This window comes from Bipolaris oryzae, assembly GCF_000523455.1.
Source record: "Bipolaris oryzae ATCC 44560 unplaced genomic scaffold scaffold_45, whole genome shotgun sequence".
Lineage (NCBI taxonomy): Eukaryota > Fungi > Ascomycota > Dothideomycetes > Pleosporales > Pleosporaceae > Bipolaris > Bipolaris oryzae.
Genome location: NW_006911321.1, coordinates 24,272 through 37,938, shown reverse-complemented (window position 1 = coordinate 37,938; position 13,667 = coordinate 24,272). Strand labels below are relative to the sequence as shown.

General features: G+C 47.4%; 6 protein-coding genes across 6 annotated transcripts; 2 read left to right on the top strand and 4 right to left on the bottom strand.

Annotated features, from left to right (window-relative positions):
* Positions 1–118: 118 nt before the first annotated feature.
* COCMIDRAFT_92255 (uncharacterized protein) lies at positions 119–2,748 on the top strand (the record flags this gene model as incomplete). Its single annotated transcript, XM_007688655.1, has 6 exons — positions 119–187; positions 317–642; positions 692–959; positions 1,335–1,799; positions 1,882–2,516; positions 2,586–2,748. 6 exons carry the CDS (start codon positions 119–121, stop codon positions 2,746–2,748), a joined length of 1,926 nt encoding a protein of 641 aa, XP_007686845.1.
* A 181-nt stretch (positions 2,749–2,929) lies between these two features.
* On the bottom strand, positions 2,930–4,789 carry COCMIDRAFT_35736 (uncharacterized protein; the record flags this gene model as incomplete). Its single annotated transcript, XM_007688639.1, has 6 exons — positions 2,930–3,364; positions 3,430–4,160; positions 4,231–4,313; positions 4,369–4,482; positions 4,533–4,603; positions 4,655–4,789. 6 exons carry the CDS (start codon positions 4,787–4,789, stop codon positions 2,930–2,932), a joined length of 1,569 nt encoding a protein of 522 aa, XP_007686829.1.
* A 1,269-nt stretch (positions 4,790–6,058) lies between these two features.
* Positions 6,059–7,425, top strand: COCMIDRAFT_35735 (uncharacterized protein; the record flags this gene model as incomplete). The annotated part of the gene is made up of 5 exons (XM_007688638.1): positions 6,059–6,247; positions 6,307–6,411; positions 6,461–6,691; positions 6,738–6,880; positions 6,942–7,425. The coding sequence occupies 5 exons, from the start codon at positions 6,059–6,061 to the stop codon at positions 7,423–7,425; spliced, it is 1,152 nt and encodes a 383-aa protein (XP_007686828.1).
* Positions 7,426–7,781: 356 nt separating this feature from the next.
* COCMIDRAFT_4284 (uncharacterized protein) lies at positions 7,782–8,711 on the bottom strand (the record flags this gene model as incomplete). Its single annotated transcript, XM_007688618.1, has 1 exon — positions 7,782–8,711. The coding sequence occupies one exon, from the start codon at positions 8,709–8,711 to the stop codon at positions 7,782–7,784; it is 930 nt and encodes a 309-aa protein (XP_007686808.1).
* A 1,657-nt stretch (positions 8,712–10,368) lies between these two features.
* COCMIDRAFT_92242 (uncharacterized protein) lies at positions 10,369–11,179 on the bottom strand (the record flags this gene model as incomplete). The annotated part of the gene is made up of 2 exons (XM_007688654.1): positions 10,369–11,037; positions 11,090–11,179. The coding sequence occupies 2 exons, from the start codon at positions 11,177–11,179 to the stop codon at positions 10,369–10,371; spliced, it is 759 nt and encodes a 252-aa protein (XP_007686844.1).
* Positions 11,180–11,639: 460 nt separating this feature from the next.
* Positions 11,640–13,393, bottom strand: COCMIDRAFT_92318 (uncharacterized protein; the record flags this gene model as incomplete). The annotated part of the gene is made up of 4 exons (XM_007688653.1): positions 11,640–11,842; positions 11,892–13,003; positions 13,053–13,284; positions 13,345–13,393. The coding sequence occupies 4 exons, from the start codon at positions 13,391–13,393 to the stop codon at positions 11,640–11,642; spliced, it is 1,596 nt and encodes a 531-aa protein (XP_007686843.1).
* Between the last annotated feature and the right edge of the window lie 274 nt (positions 13,394–13,667).

Genomic DNA, 13,667 nt, shown 5'->3' with positions numbered 1-13,667 from the left:
CAGCTTCACTGACGCCAGCGCGGAACATCGGGGAATAGTTATCGAGCACCGAGCGCCCGCCATTGTTTACCCCCGCGTCGCCCTAGCATACCCTCCTCGTGTTCAAGAATTGCACATAATGACGCTTCTAGACGCGTATCTGGAGCAAATATCGCTTTGCTCGGCTTCTATCGCTGAACTACCGTATGTCCCTCGCCTGTGGACTGCACCCTTCGACTGAACCCGTCCCAGATTCGCCCCGCCAAAAATATTCACCAATGCGCTGCTGCAAAACCATGATATCACCAGCCTGATTCGCGATACCGAGCTGCATGAGAGAGCCCTTTTCTCGGTTCCTCCGCCACCAGCAGCCCCCAAACATGCGGAACCCGCTCCACCGACCAACAGGCGCAACACTATCTTCAACCCCAATGGAGGGAGTGGTACTAGCATATCTGGAGGCGGCGCCAATGCAGTAAGAGCACCTAGACGTAACACAGCTGTCGCTGCAGTTTTGGGCAATGAGCTAGTAGAGAGGATACGGAGAGGTGGTGGAGGAGGTGCGGGTTCAGGCTTGGGTTACAGAATGTATAACCCCAACAACAAGAACGAAATAGACGTCGAGTCGCTGTTGGAAGGAGCCGAGAAGCTTCTTGGTGTCTAGTATGTTTATTCAAAGAGCATGAGTCTCAACCTTGCTAACTGGACTCAGCCCAATACCAGGCGTGCACGATAAGATTGCAACCTTGCGCCAACGATATGCTCAAGTCGCAGCATCCGTACAATACTACGAAGAGAGACTAGCAGAACAGCAAGTGCAGCTCGAACAGCTGAATCGATCACGAGAGGATTACATAGATGAGGCTGACGAGACACAATATGAGCCTGAGCCAGTTGCGCCTTTAACTGAGGAAGACTTGCGACGAGAAGAAGAGGAAGCTCGCCAGCTAGAAAAGAAGAAAAAGGAGCTTGAAGCCCGTGTTCATTCAATGTCGAGAGACATTTCTGGCCTGCGATGATGATCTGCTGGCGTTGCAATAAGGGCCTAGACCCAAGAGTTACAATAAGATACCCCGTTTCTTTTGCAAGCATCCGCGTTTTCCATGCTCATTTCTGACCTCAGATCAAATCAGGATAAAGGTCCGGCCAAGGAAAAAAATCCTCTGAAACTATTGGACACACGCTGTAGCTGACTGCATTAGCTTAATAAGCTGGCACATGGGTCGCCTCATAATCCATTCTATATAAATGGGCCTTGAAGATAAATGTTCTAAGGAAAGCTATCTGAAAAAGACTTCTGACCGAAGAATACAACCATCATGATAGACTTCTCTCTCACACCTGAACAAAGGGAGCTCCGGGCCAATGTCCACGCCTTTGCTAACACCGTTCTATCCAAGGCCCCGACCTATTACTCTCACCTTACCGCACAGACAGAGCGCTTTCAATCCACCCTCCCCATATATCAGACTGCCGTATCCGCAGGTCTTATCAAGGGCCAAATTCCCATACCCCTAGGGGGCACTTCTGCCGGACTCGTTGACGCAGCCATTGTGATAGAAGAGCTCCATGCCGTAGAGCCAAGTACTGCAATCACTATCTTGGGTACTGGACTGGGTCTTACGCCTTTGATCCTAGCCGGAAGCAAGGAGCAACATGAGAAATTCCTTGCGCCATTTTTAGAACAGACGGGGGAGAGACTCGCAAGTTTTGTACATAGTGAGCCTCAGGGAACCGCTAATTGGCTGGAGAAAGGAGCACCAGGCTTGCAGACCACAGCGTATTTACAGGGAGAAGAATGGATAATCAATGGGGATAAGGTGTGTCTTGAACAAACTATTGAGTTTTTTGATCCTTTCACAATAACTGTGTCATATATATTTTACACTAACAGCTATCTAGCTATGGACCACCAACTCTGGCGGCTGGGACCAGCGTGGAGCCGACCTCCAATGCATCGTTTGCCGACAAGGAAAACCTGATGTCCCCCAAGACCCAGATTCAGACCCAATCTCGAACATCCTCATCCTCCTGGTCACACGATCTGATATTGCCTCTAACGACCCCTCCGCCTACCAAGTCCTCGCAGATCCCTCGCTTGGGGGTCACAAATCCGTCAATGGGCCCCACTCCCGCTTCACAAACTTCCGAGTCCCTGCCGCCAATGTCCTCGCCAAACCAGGAGAGGGCGCCCAAGTAGTCGAACAGACTTTTGGTACGTCTGCAGCTATTGTCGGCGCAATGTGCGTTGGCGTCATGCGCCACGCGTTCGAAGCTGCGCTCGCCTTTTGCAAAAACGAAAATCGAGGCGGAAAGATTCCTGTGCTGGAACACCAAAGTGTGAGCGATAGACTGATTGATGCCAAAATGAAGATTGAAGCTGCGCGTGCATTGGTATGGAAGGCCATGTGTGTGCTGGAAAGCAAAGAGGAGAAGGTGGGTTGGCAGGCGAGATTGGAAGTTGCTCTTGAAGCAAAGATTTGGTGTAGTGAGCAGGTCACTCAGGTGGTGCTGGGGTGTATGAGCGTTGTGGGCATGTAAGTTGCTTATCCTTTTTGTCTAAGATGACAACGTGTGGTCAAGACACTAATGGGATATGTGTATAGGAAATCTTACGCTGAAGATATGCCGTTTTCGAAGATTTTGCAGGATGCGGCGTGTCTTCCGTTGTTTGATGGTGGCAATGTCGGGGTCAGGAGACGGCAGCTTGAGAAGATTTTCCAGGAAGATAGTTATCAGCCTTGGGGCGCAACTTATCCGGAACAATAGCTGGGCTGATGAATGGGTCTTGTTAACTTGGAGCTCGGTGTAGGTAAGAGTCATGGATGCTCCACACCTAACCAATACAAGCCCTTGCTTGGCTGCGCTTTTGTATATACAGTGATAATACTAGGTACAATTAACGCGCTGAGAGATGATTCAAATCGTTCAATACGCTGGCGCTCCCATGCTATGCTGACTTCTTAACATACTCTACCGGGCCCTTGTAGGTACTTCTACCGAAGAGAAAATAGTACACCATTGCAACGCCGAAAAGAACGCTGAACATAAGACGTGACCAATTCATGTTTACCAACGAGGGGTATGGCGCTTCCGGGAAGGCGAGGAAGACAATTGCAAGCGAATTATACGAAATAGCGCCAAAATTCACTAAGATGCCTGCTCTACCGAGATTGAAGCGAGAAGGAAGGAGAGGCTCTCCAAGCAACCTTCTTCTCAGCATGCAGCTAATCACTGTGGTATCGCCGATTGAGCCACTGAAAGTTCCCAAGGCCATTATGATGTTGAAAGCGAGGGGCGAAATTATGATGATAAGACATACAAGTGCCGTAAACATAAAGGTAAAAACTACCGAATTGATGGGAATATCCCGGCCTCTAGGAACCTACAAAGCGTATTAGCCAAAAATCTCGAATACCGCAGGTGTCGATGAAAAGGAGCCAGCCATACATTAGAAAGCCACACCGAAAACGGTAACCCCCCATCCCTCGCAAACGACCACAACTGTCTCGACGCAGCCGTCAACTGATTGATACAGGCAAACAGCATCATCAGGACAACCACCACCGTCAGTACATTCGCTGCAACCCTCGACTCAGTCGCATTAGCCAGAATCTGTATCCACGGCTGTCCCAACTCCGTCTCCCTCACGCCTCCCCTCTCTGTCCCCAGATTCGAAAAAATCGTCACAGTCATCACAAACGCGAGCACATAATTCGTAAGCGACGTGGCCACCATAGCCCTCGGCATCACATCCGCCGCATCCTCTACCTCCTCAGCAAGATGCACAGCGAGATCCGACCCGCCAATCGTCAACGACGGACCCAGTATCCCCACGAGCGTCGCAAGTCCTTTGTTCCCCCAACCGCTCGGATCGTCAAACTGCGTCCATGTATCATGTGCGTTTGCGCGGGGCCCCATGACCCAGAGGACGACGATAAAGGCGAAGAACGATAGCATGTGCAGAGTTAGCGCTATGCCCTCCATCAAGGGTAGTTTGTTGACGAGGAGCGTGTTCCAGAGGATAGAAGAGAGGGTTATGGATATAGAGAGGAGGGTCCCGTGCCAGCCTTTTATCGTGTATGAGGGGAGATTTAGGGCGATGAGGCTTTGGATTTGCTGGGCTACGGCGTAGGATGTGACTGCGACATTGACCTGCCAGGCGATGACTGTGAGCCAGCCTTTGGGTAAACCGACTGGTTAGCGGGGTATGAATTGGGTGGGCAGAGAAGGGGTGAGGTGGTGGCTTACCGACTACGTAACTTATGAATTTTTGCTGTTTGGGTGGTGCGACTTCGGATACCCAGTGATACTGACCACCAGCTATTGGGGCCCTTGTAGAGTTAGTGGGCTGTTTTTTTTTGGAGATGGGTGGGTGTGTTCATGTACATAGAGACCATTTCTGCGAAGGAAAGGGTAACGCACAGCATGCCGAAGCAGACAACGAGGAGCATCCATATACCGCCGGCAGGTCCTCCGTTGTAGAGGGAGATACCCGTTCCGCTTTGAAGATATGTCAGCTTGCTTCTGGATCAGTTGAGTTGAGGACGTACATCAGTGCGTATTCCCATGTGCAACCAAGGACGACGCCAAATCCATAGATGGTCAAAAACTTGAATTGTCGCTGAGACCATGTTGGTATCTTGCAGCTCTACTACAAAGCTCGTGAACGTACCCTGAGCTGTTGACGTTTGCCCATGCGATCCATATCTCGTTCGTCTCTTTGCGTGCCATGTATTTTGTTTACAGTAGGCGTATTTGCTAGTTCAATGCTTTCGTCGGAATTGACCGTATCTATAAGGCCTTTCATGTTCGCTAGATCTTTTTCCAAGACAAGAGCATCAGGCAGAGAAGTGAAACATGTGGACGATGGCCCAAAAAACGATGAAGGTTTGTAACACAAAGACCTTTGATGATATTTCTCAGCAGGGCGCCTCTGACATGTGAACGATGATTAATCTTGATGGAGTATTTCAGGGATGTTAGATCGCTCCCGCGAAGTGCCTGTTATTCGACAAGATTAAGTTTGTGGTGTTGCAAGGACGTGAGACTCCATGCAATTTTGTATGGGTCTTTGATAATGCACCGGGAAATGCACTATTTAGGAAATCTGGTGTATGATCACTATAAGGCAGATCATAGGACGCCACTGTAGACCTGTTCCAGGAACGAATAATCGTACGATGATAACTGCCCAGCGAACATACCAAGAGTGGGGGCAATTTTTTGAAACTATCAAGAAACTCTACTCGTACACACACAGTCAGCGGAGAGTCCAGAATCAGCATCAATCTTCAACTGAGAAAGCATGCCAACGACATAAAACCGAAATAGGTAGGTAGAGCGGACACCTAGCCAGTTGCGATCGCCGTTGAGGTCAGAAATTAGTGCAATGAAGACTACAGCCAAGCGAAGTTGCGGCCCGTTCATGCTGAACATTTCCAGCCACCAAAATCTTTTCTTCCTCTCGGATTCTCGCGGGATGATAGATACCTCAGAAATATATTAATGACTTAAAAACCCTTTCGGTATGGCTTTACCAGTGCATCGGTACTTGCACCCCCGCCATGTAGCCAAACGCATTGACTCGAACTTGCGAACTCCGCATTTTGGACAACATCCACGTATCAGGATGTATCATTCTTACAAACCCATGCAATCTTAGTCGCTGTATCGTATCCGATAGGAGTCCTTTTTTCCGTGTTACTGTGAAGTTGTGAGGCAACTGCCGAACAGTAACACAAAGATACCAGAGGTGAGGCTGCCGGTTCGGTACTTCGGCTGTAATCATGTCATATACAGTTTGGATTGCGTGGCAGGCCAATATACGAGGCAAGATCTTTCATCAGCATGGCCAAAACTAGGGATAAATTTTTGGAATTTGAAATACTGCTAGCGCATTTTGTAAATGGTAGCACAATGTACTGATATCATTGGCCTAGCGATTGATTCCGTACTTTGTTATTCTGCCTTGCTAACCACTTTAATGGGCCTTAGGTGACCAGGGGAAAGGCAAACGAGTTTCTTTTGGTGTTTCATTAAATTTTCGCCTTTGTGTCTGCTTCACTGAAGGTAATAAATGGCTTTCTCAACTGCGTCTCCATCAGATTACCGTTTCGCTCGCATCACACCACACGATCATAGCGCTACGCTATGGATAATTACTATTCTCTCGCCCATATATGCTACCTTGGTCCTTGGGGTACGCCTAGGGTACACTAAATGGAGAGCATATAGCGTTGATGACCTTCTCATTGTCTTGGCACACGTATGAATTTAAGCTCCTCTACTTTTCCATTGAGGCAAACACTCCTGACTCTTATGCAGATTGTGGGAACTGGAATGTGGATAATACTACTGACGTCTATTGGACATGGTCTTGGAAAATCATATGATATCCTTGATGATGTAGACATATTACGAGTGCAGCAGGTTAGTAACAGAAGAAAACAGCGAGAGCACGAGCTGAACTTGCCATCAGACCTTCTTTGCTACCCGAATCCTGCTTTATATCGCACTCGCCTTCTCGAAGAGCTCTATTCTTATCCTAATCTCAGATGTCTTTGGGCGCATGCCCAAAGTCACATACACAGCCAATGCTACCATCGCGTTTCTCGCGATATGGGGCATATCTGGAGTGATATCAGTTCCTCTTGGGTGTAAAATTGAGAGCATTATACCCAAGTCTGGATTTAATCACTGTGTGCATTCTGTAAGTCTTCTCAACCCCCCTGCTCAAGTATCCGCTAATGGATCAGATTCCTTGGATCCAGGCGCTTACTATTATTGATATTATCACCGAACTCTTCACTGTTCTAACACCGCTTTTGGGTCTATATCGTAATAAAATGCATGTTGAGGATAAGGCTGTCGTCATGGTGGCTTTTTTCACTCGAATACCGTAAGTCGCCTTCTCGTCCATACATGGTATTGTTGAGAAAGCACCAACAATATCCTTCTAGAAATGTCGTTTTCTCTCTCATTCATATGATTGCATATTCAAAATTCGTCAAGGAGCGTCAGACCGCTATCCAAGTCGTTCCAACCGTCGTTTGGCAAAGCACTCTTCTATGTTACAGCCTCATATCTGCTACAACACCCACACTCAAGGGTTTTACCCAAGGATTCAAAACTACTGGCTTATCTATAGAATATGCTCGAGATCCAGTAACGGGTGAGCTTAGTGGGGCACGAACGAGTATCGCGTTGAATCCCTTAACATCAAAGTCAAGCTCAAACGCTTCACCAAATGGGACCGTTTTACAAGCCCACAGTATGTCGATACAAGACAACTCGACAGAGAACTACAAAACAGCCACTCTAGTTTCAAGGTCAAGAGATGGGTTACGGTGCTGCCGTGATGAGAGCTCTTCGATAGCCAGCTGCGAGTCTCGTCAAGTTATGATTAAGCAGGAATGGAGGGTCTCAGATAGCTATAGGTTGTGAAAGGTAAACCATTATGATAATCTAAAAAAGGGATGATGAAATGCTGTAGAACTCCTTAGTTGAAACGGGTTTATATTGGTGCTGCATCGTTATAACCTCACTACCAAACGCCCGCCTACCAGACCTTGCTAACGAGGTCGAAATCGCAAAAGTATTGAACACGGATATCTCGGCTCCCATATAATTGCTAACTAAATCAAAAGACTCTAGATCTTTAAGTATAGGGACTTGATAGTTGATGCACCCTATTCGTGATTTGTGGGAATTTTAAACGAAAGGACTCGATTCATTCGTATTATATAGTACAATAAAGATAATCCGTTCACTCAGTAGTAAGACTCGCGGATCAATGCTATCTACGCCGGCTTGATACTGGCATCACTACGATACTGATCTGCAGTAAGAGCTTTAGTAGCTCTCTCCATCTCAAAAGGGGTTTTTGTACTACGATCATAAATGAGTACTGAGCGACTAAAGACAATAAAGCTCTGATCTAGATTGACGCCCAAGATATCATTGTGTGCAACAAGGCTATTCATTGCATTTCTGAACCTGACAACACTTAGGTTGCCATCACAGAGCCAAAACTTCAGGACGGCGTTGATAGTTGGGTTCTCGTAACCGCCGTAATAAGGGCGGGAGTCGAGGCCTGGTACTGAAGTGTGGATACTAGCGTTGTAAATAGTATGAGGTGGCATGGACTCAAGAAGTGTTTGCATGATAGTGGCGGCAAATGTGCTGTTGTCGAATGAGGAGCTGTTGGCGTTGGAACTGTTTGAAAAGGCCCAGTAAAAAGCATTGAAGGACGAATCAGATGGCTGACAAGTGCTATTGAGTTTTTCAAAAACCTCTGTGGCATACATGCTAATGGAGGCTGAAAAGTCGCTAAAGGCATTGCCATCTGGGCCGATGACTGCGACAGTATAGTTGTTTGATGGCGGAGTGGCGAAAGCGTCCTGAGAACGGCTGTATAACTCCGTCATATCATTATGTCCGAAATATTTGGGTTGCGGCAAGTTAGCCGTTGTGTTGATACCATATGCTGAATCGAATATATGGTCTTGGACGTAAGCGAGAGGTTGATCTACACTATCTGGAGCATTCCAGGACTTTTGGCCGTGGACAATGGTATGGTGATATAGATACTCCGCAGTAGTCAACCCCTGGCGGCGGCGGCCAATAGCAATTTGTTTTGGAAAAGAGTTCGGCCAACTAACACCACTCACGTACTGAGCAGCAGTGAGTGCCTGTTGGAGCAAAAATATAAATGTAAGAATGAGTAGCATGTTCTCTTATCAGAGCGGTTTGTGATGTTGTATGCCGCTCTACGGCGCATAAGAATCTATATTTTATAGTCCAAATAGGACTAAATTCTACGTAAGCTAAAATAGGTAGTACTACGTCGGAATGTGGAGAGATCGGACGTTCGGAACCATGCACACGCCGACCAATATCAATAGGGGTTTCCCCGGCCCTTTCTTCGGGGCTTATTATTTCTCTGCCTATACTGCGCCTTCTCACATACGACTGAACATATAGGGGCCCCTTGTGAAGTAACAAATGCTAGATTGCTCAGTTTTCTAAACTAAAAGCTTCCTTCCCACATTATACTACTCGATAGCTACTTCGAGCCTCTCTTTGTATAAGTCTTTTTTACATACCTTTATGTCTTTCTATAACAGAGCTATACGCTGTTGAAAATTCTTCAAGCTTAAAAACTGTTTCAAAAACATTCATCAAGGGTATAAGTGAAAATAAGAAAGAATAATTTGACTTTTTTAGTAGTAGGATACCAACAAGTTTGGACTAGTATATCCTGGACTGGTTGCAAACTAGTCATATTACTCCTGGTTATGATCCCTGTGTGATCCCTACATGTTCTGTCGTATGTGAGGAGGTGCAGTACTTATATAGGTGTATTTCCGTTGGTTCAGTCCTTTGTGGCGCTTGTCAGTCCAAACTATCCATTTTATCCAATCCTATTTTAGATACAACAATCTCCCAGCGTTCATTACCAAGCTTTCCTCCTATTTTTACAATCACAGGAGTTTCTGCTTATGTCTAGCAAAATAGAAGTACTAGCAATCGAAGCTCGCCAACCTAGGCGAGAATAGCTAACCCGAGATCAGCGTCTCTAGATCCATATATTACGACAAGTAATGTGTACTTATAAGCAGATTTTTGAGTAGCTAGTGTGGCGAGTAGAGTCTCTACTCTATTCTTAGGTCAACTTGGTTAGCGGATGGGGCATGACAAGTGACGAAGGAACCGTGTATCAAACAGCTCATCCAAGATCTGATTTACAAATAACTTCTCGCACCACAAGCGCAAGCAAAAGGTGAAGCAGAATTTGGCTGAAAGGTCACAGATTCGAAAACACTGGCATCAACAAAGCAGTGACCAATCGACTTCGAGTGAAGTGATGTGTTGCAGTGATTTATTATACCGGCTGTGTAAGTCTTCCCAACACCTGGCTTTCCATGCAGAAGAACAATCAAACCCTCGCCTTTACCTTTAACGAAGACTAACTCCTTAGAATGCATTGCTGCCAATGCCGAGCGTCATCTTCTATTGCGGTGTCACTGGCGAAAACCGATGAAAGAAGAGACAATCACGGTTGCATCGTTATTGAGCAAAAGCACATTGAGGCAACGGTGGAGATGTCTAGATCCTTCAAGAAATACCTAAGCGATCTATACCGCAAAGACAAAAACGCAGTCGCCGCATTGAGGCGGAATAGAAATGACCCTAGACCCAACGCGGGAGATGAGGGTGAAAAGGAATATCACTGAGTAAGATGGGAGGTTTAGGCATCGTGATGAAAGTTTCCACGCCTGAACCATGTCTCACTCAGAAAATGTCTTGAAGCAGAACTTTCATATACCATCTTTCAGAAGAAGTCTCTTGTGTACAAAATCCCCATGCACTCATTCAAACTACCCACTACACCGATGAACCCCCATCAATACAAATATTCTGCCCAGTAATACTCCGACTTAGCGCCAATACCCTAACCTGGTCTGCACAATCCTCCACCGTCGCCAACCTCTTCAACTTCGTATTATTAATCGCAGCAGTCCGCTTCGACTCCGGAAACCTTAGGCCCCACTCCGTCAACAGCATACCAGGACTAATACTATTGACACGGATCTTAGGCGCTAGAATGACAGCTAGGCTCTTCATGAGGTGGATCTGCGCGGCTTTAGTGACAGCGTAGGGAACGCTGCTGCCGCTGGGTTTGACACCGGCGACACTGGCTGTCGAGATGAAAGTGCCTTCTGTTTCCGCTAAGGCGTCTTTGGAGGCGTAGGCGAGCCATAGGTGCGTCTTGACGTTCATGGTGAAGCATTTGTCCCAGTCTTCGTCGTTGACTTGCTGGTCGATGTCTGTGAAGGTCGTCATACGGGTCCAGCCGGCGTTGGAGACTACGACGTCCAGTCGGCCCATCTTTTCGATCGTTTCTTTGACGAGGCTCTGAACGGAGGGCTTGGACGACATGTCCGCTTGGACGAGGTGGAAACGGGGGTTTGCATCTGAGGAAGTGCCGGGTATGGATGTGAGTTCCTTGACGAGCGACTGTGCGCGGTCTGAATTGGAAGAGTAATTGATCACCTGACTCTGTAAGTTCAAATATGCCAGCGTGTGAATTGACTATGCAACGTACAACACGGAAGTCTGGCGCCAGTGCCCGGGCTATTTGAGCCCCCAGGCCCGCTGAGCTCGCTGTGATGAGAGCAACCTTTGTAGCAGCCATTGTGAAGTTTGAATTGTGCAATGAGTTCCCTGCATAAGAAATGTAGAATTTGGTAAATATAGTTACTGGGGTGTGATCTTGCGGCTATCAATGCTGAGAGGACGCGGGGTCACACCGGATTCCGTCATCGGCAATTGGTCGCGGAACCTTTCCGTGCAACTTACACAGTGTGGCAAACTAGATGTGGATAAGGGACACGAAATCAAGAAACCAGGATTTTGGCAAATCAGCCATCATGTGCATGATGGACGTACGATTAACTTCGAGGGAAAAAGCGTCAGCTTCATGCCCGGATAGTAACCAATAAGGCCGAATAAATTATGCGTTACGGAAGGACATCGCCTCACAATATCATTATACGGCCAACAAACGTCACGAAATATGGAGAGATGGATTAAGAATGATTTACAATTCTATAATCGTGAAAGAATGCAAGTGAAAAATGAAGGTTGTTTTTCTCCTATGGCTTGATCGTATGCGGATCCACCTCATCATCAGCTTTCAATGGCCCAGGCTCCACATCAGCCTGCTCCTGACTCCTCATAGCTTCAAGAACCTCCAGTCCCATATCTGTTCTCGGACCCGTAAAGTTCTTGCGTCCATCTACAAACCATTGGAATGTACTGATAAAAAGGATGATGCCGAATGCGACGACACAGTAATCTAGACACAATTAGAGAAACAACTATGAGTATATCGAGAAAATACTTACTCATGTTAGAAGCTGTGACGGGTAATGCCGGCGGAAACAAGAACAACACCGTGGTAACAATAGTGTACGCAACACCAATGATATTTGCCACCCAGCCAAGAGGTTCTGGCAAGGTAAAAGGCCTGGAACCCAGCATTTTTCTACCGCGAATAAGATTGATAGCAACGGGTATGGCGTAGCTCACGCCCAAAGCGACGACAGATGCAGAAATGAGGGCGTTGAAAGCACTGCTGGAACCGATCAAGATCAATCCAAAGAGAATGGTCAGGGTAGCGGCTAGAATCAGTGCATTGAGTGGTTGACCAAGCCGCGGATGCACTTTTGCGAAAAACTTCGAAAACGGAAGCCCTCCGTCACGAGCAAACGCATAAGTCATGCGACTCGAAGTCGTCATGATGGCGGTTTCTGCGAAGAGAATGCAGACCAACGGGAACATCAAGAGACATGTAGCACCCGCTCGGCTTTTCGTGGCGTTGAAAAGGATTTGCAGGAGTGGACCAGGTGCTGCTGATATGATGGATGCCGCATCGCCTCCAGAAACGAAGAGCAAAACCGTAAGAAAGATGAAGCCCGTAAAAGTGCCGATGCAGACGCAGTAGATCATAATCTTTGGGCCTTCGACTGACGCGTTTGGAATCTCTTCAATCATATGGGCGACGGCATCGTAGCCGGTCAAGCCGAATCCACCCTGGAGCAACCCAAGAAGCCAAGCAATTCCATCTGGCCAGCCCGTCTCATTGATGAATTGAGTGAAGACAAATTCAGCGGAGGCGAAGTCAGGAGAGGCGCAGGCAAGGACCGTAATGCAAATGATTGCAAAGCCACCGATAGACCAGATAAATGCGGTTCGGTTGACATAAGGCAGCAAGCTGTTCATGAAGGCGTTGATGACAAAGGCAATGAGGGTCCAGGCTACGTAGATTAGCCAGACTTGCCATGGGTGCAGACTAAAATCTGGATGCCAAAGGGCGATAAGACCGGAGATGAGTTGCGAAGCGAGAAGCCCTCCTGAAGTGGTTAAGGCAATCCAGCCCGATACGTTGATCCAGCCAGTGATGAAGGATGCGAGTGGTACCCATTTCTTTGGAGTAATAACGGCAACCCAGTGATATCTTTTCTTGGGTTAGCATAATTCAAGATAAGTGCTCGGCCGAGTCTTACTGTCCACCGGCTGTAGGATATGCGGACAGAAACTCGGCGAGTGACGAAGCCAACGCTAAGTTACAAATCCCGGCTGTGAGAAGGCCCCAGATAACACTTGTTGAGCCGCCTGATGGCAAGGCAAGCCCGAGCGACGAAGAGAGGGCAGTCCATGAGTTCAAGATGGCAAAGGCCAGACCCAGCATGGACAAGAGACTGAAGTTGCGTTGCAACTCGCCCTTGTGACCAAGCGCTGTGTAGAAATATCAAGTCAATGGATATCCCTGAAGCATAACGTCTGTTCCAGACTTACCCTGCAGCTGGGCCTCATCATCGAGGGTTTGTCGCTCACTGGACCTCATGGTGTCTGCTCAATCCGTACGGAGAATGTCAAGAGGTCGCATGTTAATGGAAGGCAAAGGACGACACTATTTAAGACGAACGATGTCCCTTGAAAGCGGAGATACGGGGCGGATTTCGTCAGCCATGCGACAAGTGCCACAGCTATCCGAAGTGGGCATGTCCAACAGAGTGGCTAAAGCTTGACGAAGCTTGATAGGGACTCTACTACAGATAGGGAGATATGTTCCAAGTCAAAAGATGGGGTAATAGCCAATGAGGAGACGCGTTGCCGAT